The following is a 27,166-nucleotide window of genomic DNA, read 5'->3' on the forward strand; positions in this document are numbered from 1 at the left end:
TAACCGTGACCACTGCGCATGCGCGTCGCTGCTGGCGGCCATTTTGTCAGACGGTAGAAAAGTAACTAGAGACGAGACTATGTGATGACAGAGTGTATAATGAACGGATGGGCCGGATGGGCTTTGGTGTATACAGGTATATGGTGTGTGACAACGCTTCTGCCCTGGAGGGCGTTATTTTATTGGTTTATCAATTAAAGTGCGTCACCGCAACCGTGTGACTGACTGTGGGAGGCACGTCCATTGTGTGACTGGGGGAGGGGGAGGTGAGTCACATGACCCGCAGGGGAGGCTGAACTTGGGTGAAGTTTGCAGGATACAGGGAGGAAGGAACAGGCAGCTCGTAATGGAAGAGTGGAAGTAACGCACCGTGGTGTGGGCTGTGTGGAGGGCTGAGAACCGCAGGTGGGTACTGTGCCCTGGTGTACACTGGCGCTCACAGGGGGCAGCTGTGGAGGGTTCACTCTAGGGCTTCTCGGGAACGCACAGTCTGAACTGTCCTGTTGTGTGTAGCAATGTCCTCTCCATCACTATAGCCATGTGTAACACCACGGACCCTGGATGACCCCTCTGTATTCTGACTGCCAGGAGCTCTTCTCCTTTCCCCCTAGACTCTTATAGGGTATGTTCACACCACAGAGGAAGGAGATGGGGAAATCCAACACAAAGTGCAATAAATCTGCTGCAGAAATCCGCGGCTGACCTCTAAGCAATGTTCACACATTACGGAAATCTTCCACTGCGGATTTTCCGTTACTTACGGACGTGCTTGTGGATTTCACCCTCCTCCATTACTAAGCGCTGCGTAAGAAAATGCACACAAGAACGAGCGCTGCAGATAGGAAATATTGCTGTCATTTCTGCAGCGTGTGAATGGGACTTTGAAAGACCCATTTACTTCTCTTGTAGTGTAACAAAAAAGAACCTTTGTAACATGGATTGGAAATAATTAGTGCCAATGGAACAGCTATCTGGATTTCTCATTGTGATCAATGGGAGACGCATTTGGTCGCAGAATGTGCTCCAAAATCCAAATGCAGACTTGTGACCCTGCAGAAGTTCGGTGACTATGGTCTATTCAGCATTGGGGGGGGGGGTTAAGTCCCATCCTTTTTTATTTTGTGGGATTAGTTGCTGTTTTTGTTATCAAATTTATCAAAATGGCGCACGTGATTAATGATTTTGGCGCAAATTAAAAATTGGTGGTTTTTTTTCTGGCTTGAACTGTCTTTTGGGACTTTTGTTGCAAAAAACTGCACCAAAAATTTGGCATACACAAGCGGGTAGAGGGGGCTGGAGTCAAGTTGTGCCAAATTTTGTGGCTTTTTAAAAAAGTTTCAATTTAATGAATCAGGTGAAAACATGTGAAATCCATAAACACCGGCCACAAAGAGGGAAGAACAAACAGGTGAGGAGATCTAAAATAGGCTCCAAAATAGGCGCAGATAGAATAAAGAGCTGGGGAGAAAAATTCAGCCCTCAGACACACTGGGGATGGCTTTATAGGAAAGTGTGTGAGAAAACCCACAAGAACAGGCTCCCTGCAGGTGTTCACACCCAGCGCCACAAAGCAACCATGCAGAGCTGCCATGGTATATTGGGCTGTTATTTTATCCCACTTTTTGTTCCTTCGGAATGGTTCATCTATTAGTGTACCCATCTGCTACATTGCGTACCCCATTGTAGGTCAGGACCTATACTACCAAACTTGCCCATTCTGGATGGGCAGGTAGGATCCAGCACTAAATAAGAACAGCTGCAGACACATAGGAGGTTCGCTTAGTGACTGCCCCCATATTTGCCTGCCCACTCCACCATCAGTCTAGGGCTGCATTCTCAGGTTGCCACAATCTTAGAAAGTCACAAAACAGCTGCAGTTCCAAAGAACGGCCACTACTCAATGTATGGCGCTCTTACGGCTCAGTACACTATGTACAGCCTGCTGCTACTGAGCTGCAAACTGCTGACTGATGGGGTGCTAAGTGTCTGACCCTATCAGCTAATATTCATGGCATATTGTAAGACTAGGTCATGAATATCAAAGTCCTGGTAAACCACTTTAAATGGCTGACAGTGCTACAGAAGTGACTGGGAATGTAGTTTAAAGGGAACCTGTCATGTCCGATGACGCTATTCCTCCTGGGAAGGATAAGGTTAATTTTCTCCCGGTAGCGCACTTTCAGTACTGCATCCTGGCACCTCCATAATGCTATTAATCTGCAGGTTAATAGCGTCATCCGATCTGACCGGTTTCCTTTAAACCTACAATGCTTATGGTCTTGCAGGTTGGTTCATGGAGGAACCCTTGGGGTATGTGCCCACGGTCAGGAGCTGCGGCAGGTTTGAAGCTGCATATTTATGCGTCAAACCTGCAGTGTCCAAATGTTACAGCATAGTGGATGGGATTTCTAGAAATCCCATGTCCACTATGCGTCTGTGGGCACCTCATAAGATCTATGAGGAAAGTCAGCATGTGAAAAATTTGTTAAAAAAATGGCGCCGCTCATTTTCATAAGGGCGGAAGCCGTGCGGCTGTTCTGCAGCGTCAGGGCCTCAGGCGGCTCCTGGCCGTATGCTCGTACCCTTCTGCTATAACACGTGCCCAGTGAGCGGCCTCTTTATATACTCTACCGTTCAAAAGTTTGGGGTCACCCAGACAATTTTGTGTTTTCCATGAAAACTCATACTTTTATTTATCAAGTGAGTTGCAAAATGATTAGAAAATATAGTCCAGACATTGACAAGGTTAGGAATAATGATTTTTATTAGAATAATTTTCTCCTTCAAACTTTGCTTTCGTCAAAGAATGCTCCCTTTGCAGCAATTACAGCATTGCAGACCTTTGGCATTCTAGCTGTTAATTTGCTGAGGTAATCTTGAGAAATTTCCCCCCCATGCTTCCTGAAGCCCCTCCCACAAGTTGGATTGGCTTGATGTGCACTTTTTGCGTACCATACAGTCAAGCTGCTCCCACAACAGCTCAATGGGGTTGAGATCTGGTGACTGCGCTGGCCACTCCATTACAGATAGAATACCAGCTGCCTGCTTTTTCCCTGAATAGTTCATGCATAATTTGGAGGTGTGCTTTGGGTCATTGTCCTGTTGTAGGATGAAATTGGCTCCAATCAAGCGCTGTCCACAGGGTATGGCATGGCGTTGCAAAATGGAGTGATAGCCTTCCTTATTCAAAATCCCATTTACCTTGTACAAATCTCCCACTTTACCAGCACCAAAGCAACCCCAGGCCATCACATTACCTCCACCATGCTTGACAGATGGCGTCAGGCACTCTTCCAGCATCTTTCCAGTTGTTCTGCGTCTCACAAATGTTCTTGTGTGTGTGATCCAAACACCTCAAACTTTGATTCATCTGTCCATAAAACTTTTTTCAAATCTTCCCCTGTCCAATGGCTGTGTTCTTTTGCCCATATTAATCTTTTCCTTTTCTTAGCCAGTCTCAGATATGGCTTTTTCTTTGCCACTTTGCCCTGAAGGCCAGAATCCCGGAGTCGCCTCTTCACTGTAGACGTTGACACTGACACTGGCGTTGACACTGTACTATTTAATGAAGCTGCCAGTTTAGGAGCTGTGAGGCGTCGATTTCTCAAACTAGAGACTCTAATGTCCTTGTCTTGTTGCTCAGTTGTGCAGCGGGGCCTCCCACTTCTCTTTCTACTCTGGTTAGAGCCTGTTTGTGAACTCCTCTGAAGGGAGTAGTACACACCGTTGTAGGAAATCTTCAGTTTCTTGGCAACTTCTCGCATGGAATAGCCTTCATTTCTAAGAACAAGAATAGACTGTAGAGTTTCACATGAAAGTTCTTTTTTTCTGGCCATTTTGAGAGTTTCATAGAACAAACAAATGTAATGCTCCAGATTCTCAACTAGCTCAAAGGAAGGTCAAACACAATGTACCATTAAAACACTGGAGTGGTGGTTGTTGGAAATGGGCCTCTATACACCTATGTAGATATTGCAATAAAAACAAGACGTCTGCATCTAGAATATGTATAGAGTATATTTCTGATTCATTTAATGTTAGCTTCATTGAAAAAAAATGTGCTTTTCTTTCAAAAATAATGAAATTTCTAAATAACCCCAAACTTTTGAACGGTAGTGTATAGTGTCCTGGACTCTCGGCACAGAACATTTCCTGGCCTATCTCCCCTGCTCGGAGTGGCAACTGTAGCTGCCAATTAGGAAACCACTGGGAGCTTTTAGTGGCAAATGAATCGCAGAGCATATCAGACAGCCAGTAGAATCCCCGTTTGGGTCCATTTTTAAGTGACTCAGTTTTGGAAATAAAATGGAACTGTAATGGAAACATTAACATTGAAACAATGGTTTCTCCTTTAGGGTATGTGCCCACGTAGCGTTTTACAAGCGTATATGCTGCGGAATTTCTGCAGCATAAACGCTTGGTAATCCGCCCCCCATTGTCCCCAATGACAAGCCGCAATGTCAGTGCCCATGCTGCGCATTTTTCCGCAGCGTTTATGCTGCGCTCAAAAATCCGCAGCATGTCCATTAATTTTGCGGACACGCAGCGTAATCGCCGCCATTGACTTGCATTGAAACGCATAATATCCGTGTCAGTACATTTGTACACACGGATATTATGCGTTTCTATGTGCGGATGGTACCCAAGTCTGGAGGAGAGGAGACTCTCATCCAGACCTGAGTACCATAGAAACTGTAAAAAAAAAGAATTTAAAATAAAAAATAAAGTTTATACTTGCCTTCCGTTGTCCTCCCAGTGTTTCGTCTGCGCCGTCCGGTGTCTTGCATTGCTCGCGGTGGTGTGAAGGACCTGCCATGATGTCACTGAGTCATGTGACCCATCACATGGCTCAGTGACGTCACCGCAGGTCCTTCACACTCCCGCAGGTCCTTCACACCACCGCGAGCATTGCAAGACACCGGACGGCGCAGACGAAACACTGGGAGGACAACGGAAGAGGAGTATAAACTTTATTTTTTTTTTTTAACCAACGTGGTCACACTACTATAAATCCATGCCGGTTGCATGGATTTATATAGTGTGAACAAGTTGTCAAGCACTTTTCCAAGTGATGCTAAAATCGCTTGGAAAAGCGCTTGATAACCCGCATGCAAAAACGCTTCACAAACGCTTCTACCTGGCGGGAAAAACGCATTTAAAATCCGCATACGTTTTTCCTGCCAGGGAGAAGCGTAACAAATATGCAGCATTTCTGCATCGTGGGCACATAGCCTTATACCCATTTGCACCAGTTGTTGTTAGAGGTGTCTCTGAACACCTCTAGTTTTGTAGATCTAAGCAGTGCTTAAAGGGGTTTACCAAGTATTGGAGTTATTCCCCTATCCTCAGGATGGGGATAAAATCCTGATTGATGGGGGGGTCCGATCGCTGAGACCCCCCCCCCCCCCCCAATCCTCCCCCGCCAAGCCCCATATGAATGTAGAGGTGGTTGATCACCTTCCCCTCCATTCTATTCATTCTCTATGGGACGGCTGCGGATAGCTGAGTGCAGAATTCGGCTGGTCTTCTTCATTCCCATTAAAAATGAATGGTGTGGAGGTGGAGATTGACCACCGCTAAATTCATGTGGGTGCCCTATGGATACCTGTCTTGGTTTAACTCCTTTAAAAATAGATCTGTTAAATGGATGACCACCATGATCTGCTTCCCACAGACTTAAAAGGGTTGTCTAGGTTTGGCATGAAAGTCTGCAGTCACCATGTGACTGCAGACTTGTGAATCCTCACAGCGTGTGTAGTCCGGATTCTCTGGTGTCAAGTGGTCATGTGACCACAAGTATGCGATATGCACACTTCTGCCCACATTCTGACTAGACGAGTGCAGTCTCACTCAATTCACGTGTATTGAGTGAGGCCATGCATGTCTAGTTGGAATGTGTCCTGGTGTATACATATCTCATACTTGTGGTCACATGACTGCCATGCACTAGAGAATCCTGACTGCACGCTGTCCATACTGTGAGGACTTGCAATTCTGCAGTCACATAGTGCCAAACCTAGACAACCCCCTTTTAATATATGAAAAAATACCTGATGTCACTTGCGGGTGTAGAGCTGGTCTATTCATCTTACAGCACACACCAACAGTGCGCTCTGTGGCACGCTCGTTACTACTCATCTAAGCCAGTGAGAGAGCGCACCGTCTTTGGGCACATTTCACAATGCACAGCCTGCAGCGACTAGCCCAGCCCATGAAACGAGCATCACCGCTGACACTTCGTTTAAGGGAGGGGGTCGGGGCTGTATCAGTGACCACCGCCTCTGCCCCCCACCGTGGCACTTTAGTTGAGTATCCCAGCATACACAGAGATTCTCAAACAAAGCCTCATCAAAAAGGAAGTTGGTGTGGGTAGTTAGGGAAGGATAGGGAATTTTAAATTCAAGTGAACTAGAAAATAATTTAGATTATGGCACTAAATAGATGGGGATTTAGGATGAAAATTAAGTTGTATTTTGGTCCACCTCTTTAAGAAAGTAAATGGGAGATTTTGTATTTCTTGGCAGAATATCTGTGTGTGTGCAGAATTATTATATAACTAAATGAAAAACTTGAATTTTTCAATCTCCATTGTTTATGAAGGTGAATATTTGCCAAATAACTCAAAATATACAAAAATACATTTTCTCACATTTCAAAAAAATATTAGTGACCAATATAACTGCCCCTCTCTTTTGGCCCATTTTTCTGGAGGAAAATAACCCTCCCTCATTAAACACATACACATCACCTGATCTGCTTCACCCAATCAGCAGTCGAGTTTATACAGCTTGGAGTTGGAAAATCTGCATAAAAAGTATATGGTCTAATAATTGTGCACACCGGGTAGAGAGGAAAAAAATCTTCAACTCTCCCAAAATTTGGCTGTCATAGGGGTACATATTCTCCCTGACAAGAATTGTAAAAGCTTGAGTGAAAATGTAACCAGACTTCACTATACAAATTGCATACATTATTAAATAGACATCTTAGACCTGATGGGGCTGGTGTACTTGTCTTGTAATTCTGAGTCAGAATGGCTGTAACTAGGCTCATAAAATGATGATTTTATTTCCAGGATTGTATAGCAAATTCTTAAAAAAAAAAAAAAAAAAAAAAAAACCTGAAGGAATCTGGCGCCAAGGGGTTAAAGCAAATATCTAACCAGTCAGTCATGTGGCACCAATTCAGTACATAAAAGCGGGACACGATGGAGAGGAAATGTCTTCCAAGTGACCAACTGGAAATTGATTGATCTGGTATTTTCACATTAAATATTTCATAGAGAATACAGAGCGTGAAGCAACCAGTGCAGAGCGGGTGTGTGAGAGCGGGTCCGAGCAGAGCAGGGAAGGCGCCAGACGGTCTCAAAGCTTAAAGCACCATTTCACCGCTGGAGTGCTGCCACTAGTGTGAGTTCCCTGCCCCTACTCCTATACTTTCCAGCCGCCATCTTCAGCTGTTCCCAGCGCCACTCCTGCACCGCCATATTGTGACAGCATCTCCTGACTGACCGGAAGTCAGAGGTAACGGTCACATGCTCTCAGTGTAAGTCTGAGACCCTCGTTCTGGCTCTCATAAATTTACATTGAGTAGTAACTTCCGGTTCGCCCAGCAAATACCAGAGCGATCCTGCAGGTCACAACCTGAGGTGCCGATAACAGATGAAGATGGCAGCTGGTGAGTATAATATTAGGGGCAGAGAACTTAATTAGTGACATTGCTCCAGTGGTAGAATAAAAAAACTCTGGAGTGGCGCTTTAAATTAGGTGAGTTACAGCAGTTTCCTCACAACACACGTGTCAAACACTTCCTGCTGATCCCGAGTGTCCACTTGTACAAATTAAACCTCACTATCTGTAGGCCAAAACCAGGTGAGGGAAAGTATAATAGAAACACGTCACCACTTCTGTATTTATCACTCACTCCTGGCTTTGGTTTACAAATACTGATGTGAAATACTGAATGTGTGAACATGGCTTTAGAAAGAGCCACTCTCACACGTTAATAAAGACAGGCTGCAAGGTGAGGGGCTGGATTTTATATATCTTGTGTTAATGGGACTAAAAAAAACCTGAATTCACTGACGAGGCGTTTCCCAATAATGTCCCCACAGTCGGGTATCAGATGTATAACTTGACATTTATCTACGTTGGAACGCATCTGCCATGTGGATGTTTACACCGGCTTGTAACTTGGACATCTTCCAGACCTCTGTACCACATAACTTGGTGTCAACTGTACAAATAGAAACCATGCTAATAAAGGGGCTGTCCACTGCACTGATCTTTAAAGCACCACTCCAGCGCTGGAGAGGTGCCACTAATCTAAATTCCTTGACCCTAGAATTATACTCACAAGCCGCCATCTTCAGCTCTTCTCGGAACTGCTCCTGTCCCGCGCCGCCATTTTGTGACCGCAGCTTCTGACTGGCTGGCTGGCTGGAAGTCAGAGGTAATGGTCACAAGCTCTCAGTGTAAGTCTGAGACCCTCGTTCTGGCCTCCGGTCTGGCTCTCATAGACTTACATTGAGTTGGGACTTCCGAATCACTACAAACACTGAAGCGATCCAGCAGGTCACAGCTTGCAGAAGACAACCTGGAACGGTGCTGATAAAAGATGAAGACAGCGGCTGGTAAGTATAAGACTAGGAGCAGGGAACTTAGATTAGTAGCACCGCTCCAGCGGTATAATAATAAAAAATTCCTTTTGGAACGTTGCTTTAATGACTTATGTCGAGAACTTCAGTTCTTAGGAAAGACCACTAAACAGTTTACAGCTGCGGTGCTCCAGTTTGTGCACTATAATGTTCACCGACTGGAGCTGAAAACAGCTGATCGAGGTTGCCACATGACCGGCCCCCCACCTACTATTACGAGAAGTCATCAAAATAGTGGACAACTTCCTTAATCTCATCTTCTGCATAATAAGTCATTTAAATAATGGGAAACAAAGCAATGAACCTTGGGGTACGCCATATAATCGGGGGTTAAACACAATAGCAAGCCTCAATCACAAGTCTATGGAGATGTAGTAATCAAACAGGCGCACCCAGCGAATTAGTCAGCTTGAGATGGGTACTAGTCCCCCTTACCCCTCTGGAGCCACCTACTGAGCTCCTGTAGACCAACAGTAGACAGTGAAGGAGCTGCTCACCGAAAGGCACTTGGAGGTGCTTAAAATAGGATTTATTGTATTTCATATCGGGTGTAAAGCCCTTCATCATAATTATAGGCTATATTCACTGCATATAGGTCAAAGGGATCCAGGGTGCGGGGTGGGGTCCCCCAAACAGGAACAACCAGCATCCAGCTGTATCGAGGCCTGCGGTCTGGATCCTGGTTGTCTCTTGATATGGTCTTTTGAACCAGTTTTCAGTCAAATTACAAAATAGACTTTCTAAACTTTTATTTGGCCAACATCACACTGGCGTTTTGTACCTCAGTTTAGGTGGAGAGTCCACTGGGGTAGTATGCGCCTTTTGGCACATCTCTCAGCTGCCCTTGTGCCAGATACTAAAATGTACTCCAGTCATGACCTAGAGTACACTTCTGCTATAATGTACTCCACGTTGGTGAAATTATGAGTTTGTGGGGTGTTACTAAACCACGACTATCCCACTAAGCGCCATTTAGTTTTCAAAAAATTGACAGAGCTGACATCAAAATGCCAAAAGACACAACAGTGCAGTGTTTGTTAGAATGGGACACATGCACCATACCTGAGCATTGAGCACTCACCTTGGCTAGTGTATACTGTAGGTCAAAACTTCATCAGCAGCGCGCACCTCTGATGCCAGTGGTGTTGAATTAACCCCTTTAATATTATGTTATTCTTGGATGAAAATGTAATGTAAGTAGAGGTCAGCGTGTACCTAGAAACTTCAATGACGTGCTATAAATATAATTTTCAGGTAAAACTACACTGATCCAAAGATTTGATGGGTAACTTCACTATTGATGATGCATTTGAGATGTCCATTGAAGATGCAGGACCCAGGTTTGGGGCTTTACATTTTGGTGGGGATAATGAGACTCCGCAGAATCGACACAAGTACAAGGTGGGTTTTACTTTTAATTCCTTCACACATACTAATGGCTCCTATGTCATAAAGACCTCTTAATATTGAAGCTGACCCAGCAAAGAGTTGCAGGGGTAATGTAGTATGTAGCAGTATAGCTCTTCTGGATGACCTGTGGCCACCACAGCAAGGGACATTAATTGCCGGAGTCTTACCTTTCTGCTCCTAGCGGAGGCCCTCCTTCTATAGCATTCACTTGCTTCTTTCTTGAAGATTGGTTTCTTTTTAAAGGGAATCTGTCACCAGATTTTTATGCCACCTGATATGAGAGCAGCATAGTGTAGAGACAGAGATCCTGATTCCAGCAACATGTTACTTACTTGGCAGCTTGCTGTAGTTTTGATAATCTCCTGGTGAGGAAACAGTAATTTTATCACTAGAGGGCTAGTAAACCTGTTTCCAGTTCTTCATAATCATGAGCTCTGTATAACACCGCCCCCGCCAGTGGTATCTTTCTGCCTATGCACAGTGTGCCAAAAAGCTGCCAATCAGTGGTGTAGATGGGGTTATACAGAGCTGAGTGTACAGAGAACTGCTAAAAGAAGATAACACAGGGATTTTATCAAAACTACAACAAGCAGCTCAGTAAGTGATAATCACTGGAATCAGGGCCTCTGCCCATACATTATGCTGCTCTTAGATGGGGTAGCAAAAACCTGGTGACAGATTCCCTTTGAGGAAGTTTACTTCCACCTATGGGTGGTTATTCACCAGTGTACTATTTTTGTGCAGTATTGCTAGTGGAATGTGTATTCACTTTTCACTTCAACGGTGAATGTGTTGAGAATGAAATCTGTGACTGTATCTGTTGTACATCCCTTCCCCCATCACTATCACAGTCTCTTACATTTCATACATTCTTTTACGCTTTAACTATTCTGACCTGTGTCTTCCTAGAATTTAGAGAATGACGAAGAAACAGAGCATGTGAAAATCAAGGATCTAGAAAGGTATGAAACCTTTTACATGTGTACTGATACTGAATGAACGTGTAACCCTAAAGCAAATGATGTTCTTGTATGCCACTGACGGGATGTAGTTCCCACAGGATGGTCTGCTTCAGGGGGTGGGCAATTAATTTTCCCGAGAGGCCACATGAGAGACTGTTATGGAGGCCAATCCAATAGGCTGAAATTCTGCTCAATATTGATATTAACATATTAATAATTGTATCACTTAATATTAAGCAGCATTAAGTATGCTGACATCCCCCTATATACCGTATGAACCCACACACAGCTCCGTATATACAGTGTGTGAGCCTCCATATATACATTGAAATATCCATACTTATGAAAATAAATAGCATATGCTCTCATTCCCTTGTCTCTCTGTTCCTGTCTCCTGTGCACTGACTAGAGTCCGCAGCAGTGCGATGAAGTGACATCATTACATCTGCTGTCTGACACGCTGATTGGTCAAAGATGCAGCCCCATCCTCCACCACTGTATTCACCGCTGTCTGAATACATGAGCCCCCTTCAACTGTCTCAGTCACAGTTTGCCCAGGGCTGGTCTATTGTATGCTCTCACTGTCTGAGACCATGAGTGTGACACTGATTAACCACTTAGGCTGCGTTCACACATTGCGTATTTTCCTGCGTTTTTTTACCTGCATTTTTTTACGCAGGTAAAAAAAGCACCTCCATTCACACACTGCGTAAAAAAGCGCAGCAAAAAACGCAGTGTGAAAAATGAAGGGTGACATGTGTAATGTCTGTGTCGTGTGTGTACTGTCTGTGTCTATGTGTCCTGTGTGTGTGTGTGTGTGTACTCACCTACCCGATGGATGAGAGACGCGTCTGCTCCGTCCCGCGCTTGCAGCATCTGCTGTGAAGCGATCAGCAGACTGTCAGCTGACCGGCTTGTAATCAGCTGACCGGCCAGTTACAAGCCGGTTAGCTAACAGCTGATCGGCTCACCAGCAGATGCTGGAAGCGCGGGATTGGAGCGGACCGGACCGGACGCCTCTCCCCTGACATCGGGTAGGTGAGTATCCATCCTGCGCCTCCGTTAAAAGCGATGGAATTACGCAGTGTGTGAACACCGCGGCGTAATTCCATCGCTTATAATGGGCACAATAGAGAGAAAGCGCAGGACGCAGCTGCGTAAAGAATTGACATGTCAATTCTTTACGCAGCTGCGCTTTCCCACTGCGTAAAATTACACAGTGTCTGAACGGCAAAGTGAATTTCCCATTCACTTTGCTGACAGACACAAAGCACATTGCGTATTTTCAAAAAGCGCGCGCGAAAATACGCAATGTGTGAACGCAGCCTAAGGCTGCGTTTACACCTTGTGGACACAATCTCCTTAGAACTGCAGTACATTTGGAAAATTGGTTGTTTTTATTGCGGTTAGCTGTCGTTTCTATTGGTATCATTATTGGGCACAATTGCTTTGATCGCATAAATTTCTATTTAAAAAAAAAAACAACTTTACAGTATAAAACGGACCGACTCCTAAAATATATAATAAATTGGGTACAGTAGTACAATGCAGTATGTGTTGAATAGGTTTTCATAATTATTTGGGAAAGTTATGAAATGTTCTATTCCTGATCTAAGGATCTGGGCTTTTAGTTGAGGTGAATTTGTGCTGCACTTTATGTACACGCTCAGTAGTGAGGCAGTGAGATGAATCTGTGCTGCACTTTATGTACACGCTCAGTAGTGAGGCAGTGAGATGAATCTGTGCTGCACTTTATGTACACGCTCAGTAGTGAGGCAGTGAGATGAATCTGTGCTGCACTTTATGTACACGCTCAGTAGTGAGGCAGTGAGATGAATCTGTGCTGCACTTTATGTACACGCTCAGTAGTGAGATGAATCTGTGCTGCACTTTATGTACACGCTCAGTAGTGAGGCAGTGAGGTGAATCTGTGCTGCACTTTATGTACACGCTCAGTAGTGAGGCAGTGAGGTGAATCTGTGCTGCACTTTATGTACATGCTCAGTAGTGAGGCAGTGAGATGAATCTGTGCTGCACTTTATGTACACGCTCAGTAGTGAGATGAATCTGTGCTGCACTTTATGTACACGCTCAGTAGTGAGGCAGTGAGATCATTCTGTGCTGCACTTTATGTACACGCTCAGTAGTGAGGCAGTGAGATGAATCTGTGCTGCACTTTATGTACATGCTCAGTAATGAGGCAGTGAGATGAATCTGTGCTGCACTTTATGTACACGCTCAGTAGTGAGGCAGTGAGATGAATCTGTGCTGCACTTTATGTACACGCTCAGTAGTGAGGCAGTGAGATGAATCTGTGCTGCACTTTATGTACACGCTCAGTAGTGAGGCAGTGAGATCATTCTGTGCTGCACTTTACGTACACGCCCAGTAGTGAGATGAATCTGTGCTGCACTTTATGTACACGCTCAGTAGTGAGGCAGTGAGGTGAATCTGTGCTGCACTTTATGTACATGCTCAGTAGTGAGGCAGTGAGATGAATCTGTGCTGCACTTTATGCACACGCTCAGTAGTGAGGCAGTGAGATGAATCTGTGCTGCACTTTATGTACACGCTCAGTAGTGAGGCAGTGAGATGAATCTGTGCTGCACTTTATGTACACGCTCATTGAGGCAGTGAGATGAATCTGTGCTGCACTTTATGTACACGCTCAGTGAGGCAGTGAGATGAATCTGTGCTGCACTTTATGTACACGCTCAGTAGTGAGATGAATCTGTGCTGCACTTTATGTACACGCTCAGTAGTGAGGCAGTGAGATGAATCTGTGCTGCACTTTATGTACACGCTCATTAGTGAGATGAATCTGTGCTGCACTTTATGTACACGCTCAGTAGTGAGGCAGTGAGGTGAATCTGTGCTGCACTTTATGTACACGCTCAGTAGTGAGATGAATCTGCTGCAGTTTATGTACACGCTCAGTAGTGAGATGAATCTGTGCTGCACTTTATGTACACGCTCAGTAGTGAGGCAGTGAGATGAATCTGTGCTGCACTTTATGTACACGCTCATTGAGGCAGTGAGATGAATCTGTGCTGCACTTTATGTACACGCTCAGTAGTGAGGCAGTGAGATGAATCTGTGCTGCACTTTATGTACACGCTCAGTAGTGAGATGAATCTGTGCTGCACTTTATGTACACGCTCAGTAGAGAGTCTGTGAGGTGAATCTGTGCTGCACTTTATGTACACGCTCAGTAGTGAGATGAATCTGTGCTGCACTTTATGTACACGCTCAGTAGTGAGGCAGTGAGGTGAATCTGTGCTGCACTTTATGTACACGCTCAGTAGTGAGGCAGTGAGGTGAATCTGTGCTGCACTTTATGTACATGCTCAGTAGTGAGGCAGTGAGATGAATCTGTGCTGCACTTTATGTACACGCTCAGTAGTGAGATGAATCTGTGCTGCACTTTATGTACACGCTCAGTAGTGAGGCAGTGAGATCATTCTGTGCTGCACTTTATGTACACGCCCAGTAGTGAGGCAGTGAGATGAATCTGTGCTGCACTTTATGTACACGCTCAGTAGTGAGGCAGTGAGATGAATCTGTGCTGCACTTTATGTACACGCTCAGTAGTGAGGCAGTGAGATGAATCTGTGCTGCACTTTATGTACACGCTCAGTAGTGAGGCAGTGAGATGAATCTGTGCTGCACTTTATGTACACGCTCAGTAGTGAGGCAGTGAGATCATTCTGTGCTGCACTTTACGTACACGCCCAGTAGTGAGATGAATCTGTGCTGCACTTTATGTACACGCTCAGTAGTGAGGCAGTGAGGTGAATCTGTGCTGCACTTTATGTACATGCTCAGTAGTGAGGCAGTGAGATGAATCTGTGCTGCACTTTATGCACACGCTCAGTAGTGAGGCAGTGAGATGAATCTGTGCTGCACTTTATGTACACGCTCAGTAGTGAGGCAGTGAGATGAATCTGTGCTGCACTTTATGTACACGCTCATTGAGGCAGTGAGATGAATCTGTGCTGCACTTTATGTACACGCTCAGTGAGGCAGTGAGATGAATCTGTGCTGCACTTTATGTACACGCTCAGTAGTGAGATGAATCTGTGCTGCACTTTATGTACACGCTCAGTAGTGAGGCAGTGAGATGAATCTGTGCTGCACTTTATGTACACGCTCATTAGTGAGATGAATCTGTGCTGCACTTTATGTACACGCTCAGTAGTGAGGCAGTGAGGTGAATCTGTGCTGCACTTTATGTACACGCTCAGTAGTGAGATGAATCTGTGCTGCACTTTATGTACACGCTCAGTAGTGAGGCAGTGAGATCATTCTGTGCTGCACTTTATGTACACGCTCAGTAGTGAGGCAGTGAGATCATTCTGTGCTGCACTTTATGTACACGCCCAGTAGTGAGGCAGTGAGATGAATCTGTGCTGCACTTTATGTACACGCTCAGTAGTGAGGCAGTGAGATGAATCTGCTGCACTTTATGTACACTCTCAGTAGAGAGGCTGTGAGGTAAATCTGTCCTGCATTTTATGTACATGCTCAGTAGTGAGGCAGTGAGATGAATCTGTGCTGCACTTTATGTACACGCTCAGTAGTGAGGCAGTGAGATGAATCTGTGCTGCACTTTATGTACATGCTCAGTAATGAGGCAGTGAGATGAATCTGTGCTGCACTTTATGTACACGCTCAGTAGTGAGGCAGTGAGATGAATCTGTGCTGCACTTTATGTACACGCTCAGTAGTGAGGCAGTGAGATGAATCTGTGCTGCACTTTATGTACACGCTCAGTAGTGAGGCAGTGAGATGAATCTGTGCTGCACTTTATGTACACGCTCAGTAGTGAGGCAGTGAGATCATTCTGTGCTGCACTTTACGTACACGCCCAGTAGTGAGGCAGTGAGATGAATCTGTGCTGCACTTTATGTACACGCTCAGTAGTGAGGCAGTGAGATGAATCTGTGCTGCACTTTATGTACACGCTCATTGAGGCAGTGAGATGAATCTGTGCTGCACTTTATGTACACGCTCAGTAGTGAGGCAGTGAGATGAATCTGTGCTGCACTTTATGTACACGCTCAGTAGTGAGATGAATCTGTGCTGCACTTTATGTACACGCTCAGTAGTGAGATGAATCTGTGCTGCACTTTATGTACACGCTCAGTAGTGAGATGAATCTGTGCTGCACTTTATGTACATGCTCAGTAGTGAGGCAGTGAGATGAATCTGTGCTGCACTTTATGTACACGCTCAGTAGTGAGATGAATCTGCTGCAGTTTATGTACACGCTCAGTAGTGAGATGAATCTGTGCTGCACTTTATGTACACGCTCAGTAGTGAGGCAGTGAGATGAATCTGTGCTGCACTTTATGTACACGCTCATTGAGGCAGTGAGATTAATCTGTGCTGCACTTTATGTACACGCTCAGTAGTGAGGCAGTGAGATGAATCTGTGCTGCACTTTATGTACACGCTCAGTAGTGAGGCAGTGAGATGAATCTGTGCTGCACTTTATGTACACGCTCAGTAGTGAGATGAATCTGTGCTGCACTTTATGTACACGCTCAGTAGAGAGTCTGTGAGGTGAATCTGTGCTGGACTTTATGTACACGCTCAGTAGTGAGGCAGTGAGATGAATCTGTGCTGCACTTTATGTACACGCTCAGTAGTGAGGCAGTGAGATCATTCTGTGCTGCACTTTATGTACACGCTCAGTAGTGAGGCAGTGAGATGAATCTGTGCTGCACTTTATGTACACCCTCAGTAGTGAGGCAGTGAGATGAATCTGTGCTGCACTTTATGTACATGCTCAGTAATGAGGCAGTGAGATGAATCTCTGCTGCACTTTATGTACACGCTCAGTAGTGAGATGAATCTGTGCTGCACTTTATGTACACGCTCAGTAGTGAGGCAGTGAGATGAATCTGTGCTGCACTTTATGTACACGCTCAGTAGTGAGATGAATCTGTGCTGCACTTTATGTACACGCTCAGTAGTGAGGCAGTGAGATGAATCTGTGCTGCACTTTATGTACACGCTCAGTAGTGAGGCAGTGAGATGAATCTGTGCTGCACTTTATGTACACGCTCAGTAGTGAGGCAGTGAGATCATTCTGTGCTGCACTTTATGTACACGCTCAGTAGGGAGGCAGTGAGATGAATCTGTGCTGCACTTTATGTACACTCTCTCAGTGGTGAGTCCGTGAGATGAATCTGTGCTGCACTTTATGTACATGCTCAGTAGTGAGGCAGTGAGATGAATCTCTGCTGCACTTTATGTACATGCTCAGTAGTGAGGCAGTGAGATGAATCTGTGCTGCACTTTATGTACACGCTCAGTAGTCAGGCAGTGAGATGAATCTGTGCTGCACTTTATGTACACGCTCAGTAGTGAGGTGAATCTGTGCTGCACTTTATGTACACGCTCAGTAGTGAGGCAGTGAGATGAATCTGTGCTGCACTTTATGTACACGCTCAGTAGTGAGATGAATCTGTGCTGCACTTTATGTACACGCTCAGTAGTGAGGCAGTGAGGTGAATCTGTGCTGCACTTTATGTACATGCTCAGTAGTGAGGCAGTGAGATGAATCTGTGCTGCACTTTATGTACACGCTCAGTAGTGAGGCAGTGAGATGAATCTGTGCTGCACTTTATGTACACGCTCAGTAGTGAGGCAGTGAGATCATTCTGTGCTGCACTTTATGTACACGCCCAGTAGTGAGGCAGTGAGATGAATCTGTGCTGCACTTTATGTACACGCTCAGTAGTGAGGCAGTGAGATGAATCTGTGCTGCACTTTATGTACACGCTCAGTAGTGAGGCAGTGAGATGAATCTGTGCTGCACTTTATGTACATGCTCAGTAGTGAGGCAGTGAGATGAATCTGTGCTGCACTTTATGTACACGCTCAGTAGTGAGGCAGTGAGATAAATCTGTTCTGCACTTTATGTACACGCTCAGTAGTGAGATGAATCTGTGCTGCACTTTATGTACATGCTCAGTACTGAGGCAATGAGATGAATCTGTGCTGCACTTTATGTACACGCTCAGTAGTGAGGCTGTGAGGTAAATCTGTGCTGCATTTTATGTACATGCTCAGTAGTGAGGCAGTGAGATGAATCTGTGCTGCACTTTATGTACACGCTCAGTAGTGAGGCAGTGAGATGAATCTGTGCTGCACTTTATGTACATGCTCAGTACTGAGGCAATGAGATGAATCTGTGCTGCACTTTATGTACACGCTCAGTAGTGAGGCAGTGAGATGAATCTGTGCTGCACTTTATGTACACGCTCAGTAGTGAGGCAGTGAGATGAATCTGTGCTGCACTTTATGTACACGCTCAGTAGTGAGGCAGTGAGATGAATCTGTGCTGCACTTTATGTACACGCTCAGTAGTGAGGCAGTGAGATCATTCTGTGCTGCACTTTACGTACACGCCCAGTAGTGAGGCAGTGAGATGAATCTGTGCTGCACTTTATGTACACGCTCAGTAGTGAGGCAGTGAGATGAATCTGTGCTGCACTTTATGTACACGCTCAGTAGTGAGATGAATCTGTGCTGCACTTTATGTACACGCTCATTGAGGCAGTGAGATGAATCTGTGCTGCACTTTATGTACACGCTCAGTAGTGAGGCAGTGAGATGAATCTGTGCTGCACTTTATGTACACGCTCAGTAGTGAGATGAATCTGTGCTGCACTTTATGTACACGCTCAGTAGTGAGATGAATCTGTGCTGCACTTTATGTACACGCTCAGTAGTGAGATGAATCTGTGCTGCACTTTATGTACATGCTCAGTAGTGAGATGAATCTGTGCTGCACTTTATGTACACGCTCAGTATTGAGGCAGTGAGATGAATTTGTGCTACACTTTATGTACACGCTCAGTAGTGAGGCAGTGAGATGAATCTGTGCTGCATTTTATGTACACGCCCAGTAGTGAGGCGGTGAGATGAATCTGTGCTGCACTTTATGTACACGCTCATTGAGGCAGTGAGATGAATCTGTGCTGCACTTTATTTACACGCTCAGTAGTGAGATGAATCTGTGCTGCACTTTATGTACATGCTCAGTAGTGAGGCAGTGAGATGAATCTGTGCTGCACTTTATGTACACGCTCAGTAGTGAGATGAATCTGCTGCAGTTTATGTACACGCTTAGTAGTGAGATGAATCTGTGCTGCACTTTATGTACACGCTCAGTAGTGAGGCAGTGAGATGAATCTGTGCTGCACTTTATGTACACGCTCAGTAGTGAGGCAGTGAGATGAATCTGTGCTGCACTTTATGTACACGCTCAGTAGTGAGGCAGTGAGATGAATCTGTGCTGCACTTTATGTACACTCTCTCAGTGGTGAGGCCGTGAGATGAATCTGTGCTGCACTTTATGTACATGCTCAGTAGTGAGGCAGTGAGATGAATCTCTGCTGCACTTTATGTACACGCTCAGTAGTGAGATGAATCTGTGCTGCACTTTATGTACACGCTCAGTAGTGAGGCAGTGAGATGAATCTGTGCTGCACTTTATGTACACGCTCAGTAGTGAGATGAATCTGTGCTGCACTTTATGTACACGCTCAGTAGTGAGGCAGTGAGATGAATCTGTGCTGCACTTTATGTACACGCTCAGTAGTGAGGCAGTGAGATGAATCTGTGCTGCACTTTATGTACACGCTCAGTAGTGAGGCAGTGAGATCATTCTGTGCTGCACTTTATGTACACGCTCAGTAGTGAGGCAGTGAGATGAATCTGTGCTGCACTTTATGTACACTCTCTCAGTGGTGAGGCCGTGAGATGAATCTTTGCTGCACTTTATGTACATGCTCAGTAGTGAGGCAGTGAGATGGATCTGTGCTGCACTTTATGTACACGCTCAGTAGTGAGGCAGTGAGATGAATCTCTGCTGCACTTTATGTACATGCTCAGTAGTGAGGCAGTGAGATGAATCTGTGCTGCACTTTATGTACACGCTCAGTAGTCAGGCAGTGAGATGAATCTGTGCTGCACTTTATGTACACGCTCAGTAGTGAGGTGAATCTGTGCTGCACTTTATGTACACGCTCAGTAGTGAGGCAGTGAGATGAATCTGTGCTGCACTTTATGTACACGCTCAGTAGTGAGATGAATCTGTGCTGCACTTTATGTACACGCTCAGTAGTGAGGCAGTGAGGTGAATCTGTGCTGCACTTTATGTACATGCTCAGTAGTGAGGCAGTGAGATGAATCTGTGCTGCACTTTATGTACACGCTCAGTAGTGAGATGAATCTGTGCTGCACTTTATGTACACACTCAGTAGTGAGGCAGTGAGATGAATCTGCTGCACTTTATGTACACGCTCAGTAGTGAGGCAGTGAGATGAATCTGTGCTGCACTTTATGTACACGCTCAGTAGTGAGGCAGTGAGATGAATCTGTGCTGCACTTTATGTACACGCTCAGTAGTGAGGCAGTGAGATGAATCTGTGCTGCACTTTATGTACACGCTCAGTAGTGAGATGAATCTGTGCTGCACTTTATGTACACGCTCAGTAGTGAGATGAATCTGTGCTGCACTTTATGTACACGCTCAGTATTGAGGCAGTGAGATGAATCTGTGCTGCACTTTATGTACATGCTCAGTAGTGAGGCAGTGAGATGAATCTGTGCTGCACTTTATGTACACGCTCAGTAGTGAGGCAGTGAGATGAATCTGTGCTGCACTTTATGTACACGCTCTTTAGTGAGGCAGTGAGATGAATCTGTGCTGCACTTTATGTACACGCTCAGTAGTGAGGCAGTGAGATGAATCTGTGCTGCACTTTATGTACACGCTCAGTAGTGAGATGAATCTGTGCTGCACTTTATGTACACGCTCAGTAGTGAGATGAATCTGTGCTGCACTTTATGTACACGCTCAGTATTGAGGCAGTGAGATGAATCTGTGCTGCACTTTATGTACATGCTCAGTAGTGAGGCAGTGAGATGAATCTGTGATGCACTTTATGTACACGCTCAGTAGTGAGGCAGTGAGATGAATCTGTGCTGCACTTTATGTACACGCTCAGTAGTGAGGCAGTGAGATGAATCTGTGCTGCACTTTATGTACACGCTCAGTAGTGAAGCAGTGAGATGAATCTGTGCTGCACTTTATGTACACGCTCAGTAGTGAGATGAATCTGTGCTGCACTTTATGTACATGCTCAGTAGTGAGATGAATCTGTGCTGCACTTTATGTACACGCTCAGTAGTGAGATGAATCTGTGCTGCACTTTATGTACACGCTCAGTAGTGAGATGAATCTGTGCTGCACTTTATGTACATGCTCAGTAGTGAGATGAATCTGTGCTGCACTTTATGTACACTCTCAGTAGTGAGGCAGTGAGATGAATCTGTGCTGCACTTTATGTACATGCTCAGTAGTGAGGCCGGGCTGTGGAGTCATAGAGTCGGAGTCGGGAGTCAGGGAAATTGATGAGTCTGAGGTTTGGCTCACCGACTCCACAGTCCTGGTTGCAATAATAAATTAGTTTTTGTTTTTTTTATAATGTACATCATATTTCAGGAAAGGGTTGAGATCAAAATTGGCCTCAAATGGCTGTTTGGTTTGGCAGACTGTATTAAGGCACAATACACTGGCCGATAATTGTCTGAAAGAGCACTTATAACGGCACCAGTTCCTGATCAGTGGCCCATGTAAATTGATCAGACTTTTTTGTCGGCTGTTTGGATTGTTTATGCAGACCATAAAATAACCGTAGTCTGCAGCACATCTTCCTGTGTATGCTATATGCAAACTGCATGGTCCATATACAGACTACATCGCCTAGTGTAAAAGGACCTTAAAGGGGGTTTTCCAGTTTCAGGAAAGTGGACCCTAAACACTCTAAATCAGAGGTGGGGAACGTTTTTTTCTGCCAGGGGCCATTTGGATATTTATAACCTCATTCGCAGGTCTTACAAAGTGATCAACCTGAAATTTATACTGCTAAATTTGGGCAAACATTTAATCAACTCACCCCTAATGTGATGGCTGGAGCTGTTTCTCTATGGTGCGGCTGTGATGTTAGGTGGTATTGATGATACTACATGCAACTCCTTTTCCATATTTGCGTCGCTCTGGAGCTCAGGCTACTCTTTTGCATTGAATTTTGAAAAGAACTCGCAGCAGTAAGTTCTGAACACAGAGATATATTACACTGCAGGCCTCCTCACTGGGGGAAATTCATCACTGCTCACTTTACATATACTGAACGCCAGCAGTGGGAGATCTGCAGTATACATCACATAGGAGACGCAGACTGTGGTATATATCACATAAGGGAAAACTGATTATATATAGATAGATATAGATATCTATATCTATCTCACAGGAGGGGCCAGGGCATGTACATCAATGAGACACTGTGGCCTATGCATATATATCACAGGAGACACCGGGGCTGCGGTCTTCGTTGGTGGGACTCGAGCGCAGAATGATGTTTTTATATCACAGGAGACACCGGGGCTGCGGTCTTCGTTGGTGGGACTTGAGTGCATAGCGATGCTTCTGTATCATAGGAGACACCGGGGGAGACGCTGCAGTCTTCATTGGTTGGACTCAAGGGCAAAGTGATGCTTCTATATCACAGGAGACACCAGGGTTTGGTCTTTGTTGGTGGGACTCGAGCACCGAGCACGCTGACTCTACCCACAAAGTACGTCCTGATGCTGGCACGGTCACCCTTTTATTTGTAGATGGTGTCCGGGTTGCTGAAGGGGAAGTTTTGCCCGTCTGTGCATTGACACTTACCTTCTCTCCTATAGGGGTCTCCCGACACTCTCCTCTCGCAGCTCTCAGTGTTCCTTCAGTACCATTAGCAACAGCACCCAGTTATCCACACAAGAATGCTTCAGGTAAGCGATGGCCCTTTTCTTTGTAGAACCCTATTAAATATGGCAGTGAACCACCAGCAAGAGGGGGTATCACTCTGGTGAACTCGGCCCTTCCGTGTAATTTCAAGGGTTAACACAGGATTCTAATCCGGACCTGTAGCAATTAAATAAAAAAATATGCAGTGGATGGTTGCAAGGAAACAACCTCCAAAAGCCTCACATCTATATGGCCATGCCAACAGCAGTGGTTCTTCAGAAGTTCTCCTTATATAAATTCCATTTTATCTACATGTATTTGCTCCTGCTATATGATGTGACGTAATAGCACTGCAATAACACCTGTGTGATATGCCCACATCATAATGGTTCCATTTATTGCTTCTCTGATGGCCACCATACAGTATTCCATAGTGTCACCCACTTACCTGCTCACTGATTTAAAAATGGGATAATGGATAACTTCCCAATGGCTGAGGGGATGAGGGGTGGCGACCGCTGGGATCTCACGAGACCCGGAGCTCTAAAGAGTCTCGTGTGAATGGAGCGGCGGACGATCTTGTGCACTGCCGCTCCACTCCTCCTCAGGGACCTCCTGAGATCAACTAGTGTTTGGCCTATCTATCTATCTCCATCTCTCTCCAATGAGTACCGTGTTATTTAATTTCTCCTATGTTGACACAGGTTAGCTGATCTTTGGGGTCTCGGACGCAGGCTTCCTGTGATCAGCCTAATGTTGAGGAACCCTTTTTGTTGAAAAGAGACTGTCCTTGTTGTAATGAATGCACCATTCCTGTGTCTCCTTCAGCTGGACCAGACATCCTCTTGTACAGAAGAATAAGAAGGTTGTTCTGTCGTCCTTTCTGCTCCTTCTCCTAGGCTTGGGTGAGCATTGTCACTTGTGTAGCCCATCTTTTTTTTGTTTTTGGCTCAGCTGTTAACTGTTTTTTTTTCTTTTCTCTCCAGTGTTTGTGTTTGTCGGTGTGGGACTACAAGTCAGCCCGTCACCAGGTATGCAGGTCACTTTACTGTAGTGTTTTGTGCACCAGAAGTACTGTGATTAATCCAGTTTTCCTCTTATTTCCACAGCCGTGTCCAGTGCCATCTTCTTTGTGCCTGGTTTACTACTGTTGATTCCAGGAGGTGAGGCATTGTGCGTTCTAATTATTTTCTTTAGTGCTCAAGAGCTGCATTCGAAATGTTGCTGGTTGTTCTGGATGTGTCGGTCACAAGCTTGGTAAATGTGTCCAATGACTAAGCTGTACCCTTAAAATGCAAGTCTTTCCTACTTAAGATCACAGTACAGTATGTGGTGTCAGAACACGAGTTACTAAAGCAAACACCAAGATTTCAGGGAATCCTGGGAGTTTGCACAGTTATGACTGCTCTGGAGTATAATACTGGATGTAACTCAGGCTTAGTACAATATAAATTATGTATGTATCCAGTGACTCTACAAACAATAATAAGTATATCACAGACTGTAATTCAGAATCAATACAAGATAATATAATGTGTGTACCTATTGACTCCAACAGCAGAATAGTGAGTGCAGCTCTGGAGTTGTAACTCTCTAAATATATCACATAACTTATAATATTATACTGATTCAAGTTGCGTGGAAGTGTTATATTCATTTAAAGGGGTTGTCTGATATGTTTATATTGATGACATATCTATAGTCTACTCTAGGCCATGAATATCAGATGGGTGGGAGTACGGCACCTCCTCCGATCAGCTGTTTCCGGTGCCGGTCTGATTTGATCAGTTGCGGAGCTGCACATCTGTCAACTGCATAGTGGCCGTGAGGATAGGCCATCAATATAAAAGGACTGGACGACCCCTTGATTTCCATTTGTAAACTGTTGTAATCAGATAGAAGTATATTGGACAAGTTGTTAATGATGGCCATTTTCCTCTTTCTTTGCAGTATACCATGTAATATTTATATATTGTGCTGTGAGGGGCCGACATGGTTTCCAGTTTTTCTACCTCCCGTATTTTGACAAGTGATTCAACCAAAAACTTCTGACCTTCAAAACACTGAATGAAAAAAAAAAACAAACACTATGGAAACCACTAAAAACTCTTAGGGCAACAGGAATGTACCACTAGAGGGCGATGCCTGAGCCCGTGGGCGCTGCCTCTCTAAATATCTTGCCACCATGGAAGGAATGAGGGTATCTCTATTCTCTGAAGCCAATATTTCTGTGACACAGGTGGAGATTTCTGCTTTTTTTTTTATTTAATGAAATGCTAATTTTTACATTGTAAGTGTTTAATGGATTTATAAAGACATGAAAAGATTTTACTACAAAAATTGTATGCACTTTAATAGTAGTGTCGCTGCGGAAGGATGAATGTCCGGAGCATTTCATTTCTCATATGAACTTCATAAGTTATCTGGATGACAGCATCATGACAAACTCTGAAAAAAAGGAAAAATCAATGGACAGTGTGAAGAGTACTTCTCATCAGTATTGCAGGAGGTTACATTGCTCAGGGTGTGCTGTACAGCTCTGTAACATTGAAGAGAACCTCTCAGGTGTACATGCAGTGTGATCTGAGGACCGCATGGGGTAGAGAATGAGAAGCTGAGCAGAATGATGTATGGCCTTGTGGGAAAACCTTCACTATAACTTGTATTTTCTTCCTTGAAACCCCTGCAATTTGTATGAAAGAGTCCAGTACTAGTGATTTTTCCATGCAGAGAGAGCTGTCAATCATACAGGAAAGACTACCAATCTCTAAATAGGACCGCCCACTGGACTCATTCATACAAACACGGGGTTTCGATGACTAAATTGCAAGTCTACTGAAAAATGTATATTATTCTTATCCGCTCCTCTTGTTCTATAACATCCGGCCTGCAGATCAGATGCCATTTTCATCATGATGAGAAGAAAGACAGAATGCTCCCCCCCCCCCAAGAAACATCTCCAGCCCGGAATGGCGCAGTATTTTTGGGGGGGTGGGGGAGAAAATGGGCAAAATTATTTATTTATTTTTCTTCTCTAATCCCAGACAAGCCTTCAGATCTGTTAATGGCATGGGAACTAGTACATTTAGGAAAATATGATTGCTTTAGCCGCGTCCACTTCTAGTGTGCCCTGGGCTGGAGACTGCACTGTAGGTGCATACACATCACCTACACTACTGTACCTGTATGGATCGCGGGAGTCCTGATTACTAAGTGTCTTACTTCCGACTTCTTTTAAATGTTTTTAATAAAGAAAATAAAAAGAGATTTGTTTCTATATGTACTGTCTTCTTCCCCAGGTCATCAAAGCATTGGCGTGCCAAGTTAGTATATCACTTTCCACCTGGAGATTACCTGTGCCTTTGTCTGTATGCATCCCAGAAATTCTTAATGGACTTTTTAGATGAAAACAGGGTCAGCTGGGGTTCTGGTGTATTTAACGGCACAAGAGCTCCACAGAATAAAGTACCGTGTTCTTGTTGGTAATGGAACGATATACTAAACTTAATTGCTTTTTGTACATTTGTGACTGTTACAATTGCATTAAGTCACAATGCGACACCATAGGAAGTCATGAGATACGATGTCTAAGGTCTCGATATAACTTAAGATGTGTTACTGTGTAGCTCTACCCTTAATCATACATATGAAAATCTTTTCTTATTGTTTTACAATGTGGGTGTGATTTTGGTTATTCAGATGTTTAGCCTAATTCATCATTTGCAACTTTTCAAAATTTTGCTACATTTTTGCGCAGCTGTACTCCAGTATACATGTGGAACAAAAGCTGTCAATTCTTTTTTTATTTCGCAGCCGAAGATTAATTTGAGTCATGAAGTTAAAAATAGCCAGCAACTTTTTACCGTAATAAAATACTTTTATAAAGGGGATTCCCACTCTTTTGGACAACTCCTTCTTCTTCTACTCAATCACTATATTCCCCACCCTTTAAAATGTAAACTATGCTATGCTCAACTCTGGTCGTGGAACAGTTCCAGCATCATCTGTGCAGGGGTTTGCCTGACGTTATGTCACGTGAGCCCTGCAGCCAGTCAGCGGTCACTTCTCTCACTGCCTTCAGACGTAACTGACATCCGGAAGGTATGAGAACTGCTGCTGCTTGCTGTCTTCCTCCAGACGGTACGTCTGAAGGAAGTGAGACTGAAGCAACCATTGATTGACTGCAGGGCTCACATGACATATCATCACGAGAGACCAGGCACAGGCAGCTTTTATTCTCCGGTGGCGAATATAGCGATCGAGAAGGGTTGTCTGAGCAATGAACAGCCCATATTACTTTTGCGCAAAATTCATCAAACTGTGTACACT

At 44.6% G+C, this 27,166-nt stretch overlaps 1 protein-coding gene across 3 annotated transcripts; it reads left to right on the forward strand.

Moving 5' to 3' along the window:
• The first annotated feature begins 7 nt into the window (after window positions 1-7).
• On the forward strand, window positions 8-26,100 carry TMEM134 (transmembrane protein 134). Of its 3 annotated transcripts, none has more exons than XM_073684321.1 (8): window positions 8-143; window positions 9,911-10,057; window positions 10,976-11,028; window positions 22,792-22,881; window positions 23,666-23,742; window positions 23,824-23,868; window positions 23,947-24,000; window positions 24,788-26,100. In XM_073684321.1, exons 2-8 carry the CDS (start codon window positions 9,938-9,940, stop codon window positions 24,868-24,870), a joined length of 522 nt encoding a protein of 173 aa, XP_073540422.1. In that variant the 5' UTR covers window positions 8-143; window positions 9,911-9,937; the 3' UTR covers window positions 24,871-26,100. The 3 variants fall into 3 exon arrangements, with proteins under 3 accessions (XP_073540422.1, XP_073540421.1, XP_073540420.1); XM_073684320.1 differs by having other exon boundaries at window positions 8-136; XM_073684319.1 differs by lacking the exon at window positions 8-143 and adding an exon at window positions 157-405.
• Window positions 26,101-27,166: the final 1,066 nt, after the last annotated feature.

The sequence above is a fragment of the Phyllobates terribilis genome, unplaced genomic scaffold (assembly GCF_046119375.1).
Source record: "Phyllobates terribilis strain yellow unplaced genomic scaffold, ASM4611937v1 Scaffold_5__5_contigs__length_657084704, whole genome shotgun sequence".
In the NCBI taxonomy this organism is placed as follows: Eukaryota; Metazoa; Chordata; class Amphibia; order Anura; family Dendrobatidae; genus Phyllobates; species Phyllobates terribilis.

Bases quoted from the DNA above. Each gene is read 5' to 3' on its own strand.
- TMEM134 (XM_073684321.1), top strand. From the start codon at position 9,938: ATGGGTAACTTCACTATTGATGATGCATTTGAGATGTCCATTGAAGAT. The intron at 10,058-10,975 runs GTGGGTTTTACT...GTGTCTTCCTAG, and splicing joins AGAATCGACACAAGTACAAG to AATTTAGAGAATGACGAAGA. The intron at 23,869-23,946 runs GTATGCAGGTCA...TTATTTCCACAG, and splicing joins ACAAGTCAGCCCGTCACCAG to CCGTGTCCAGTGCCATCTTC.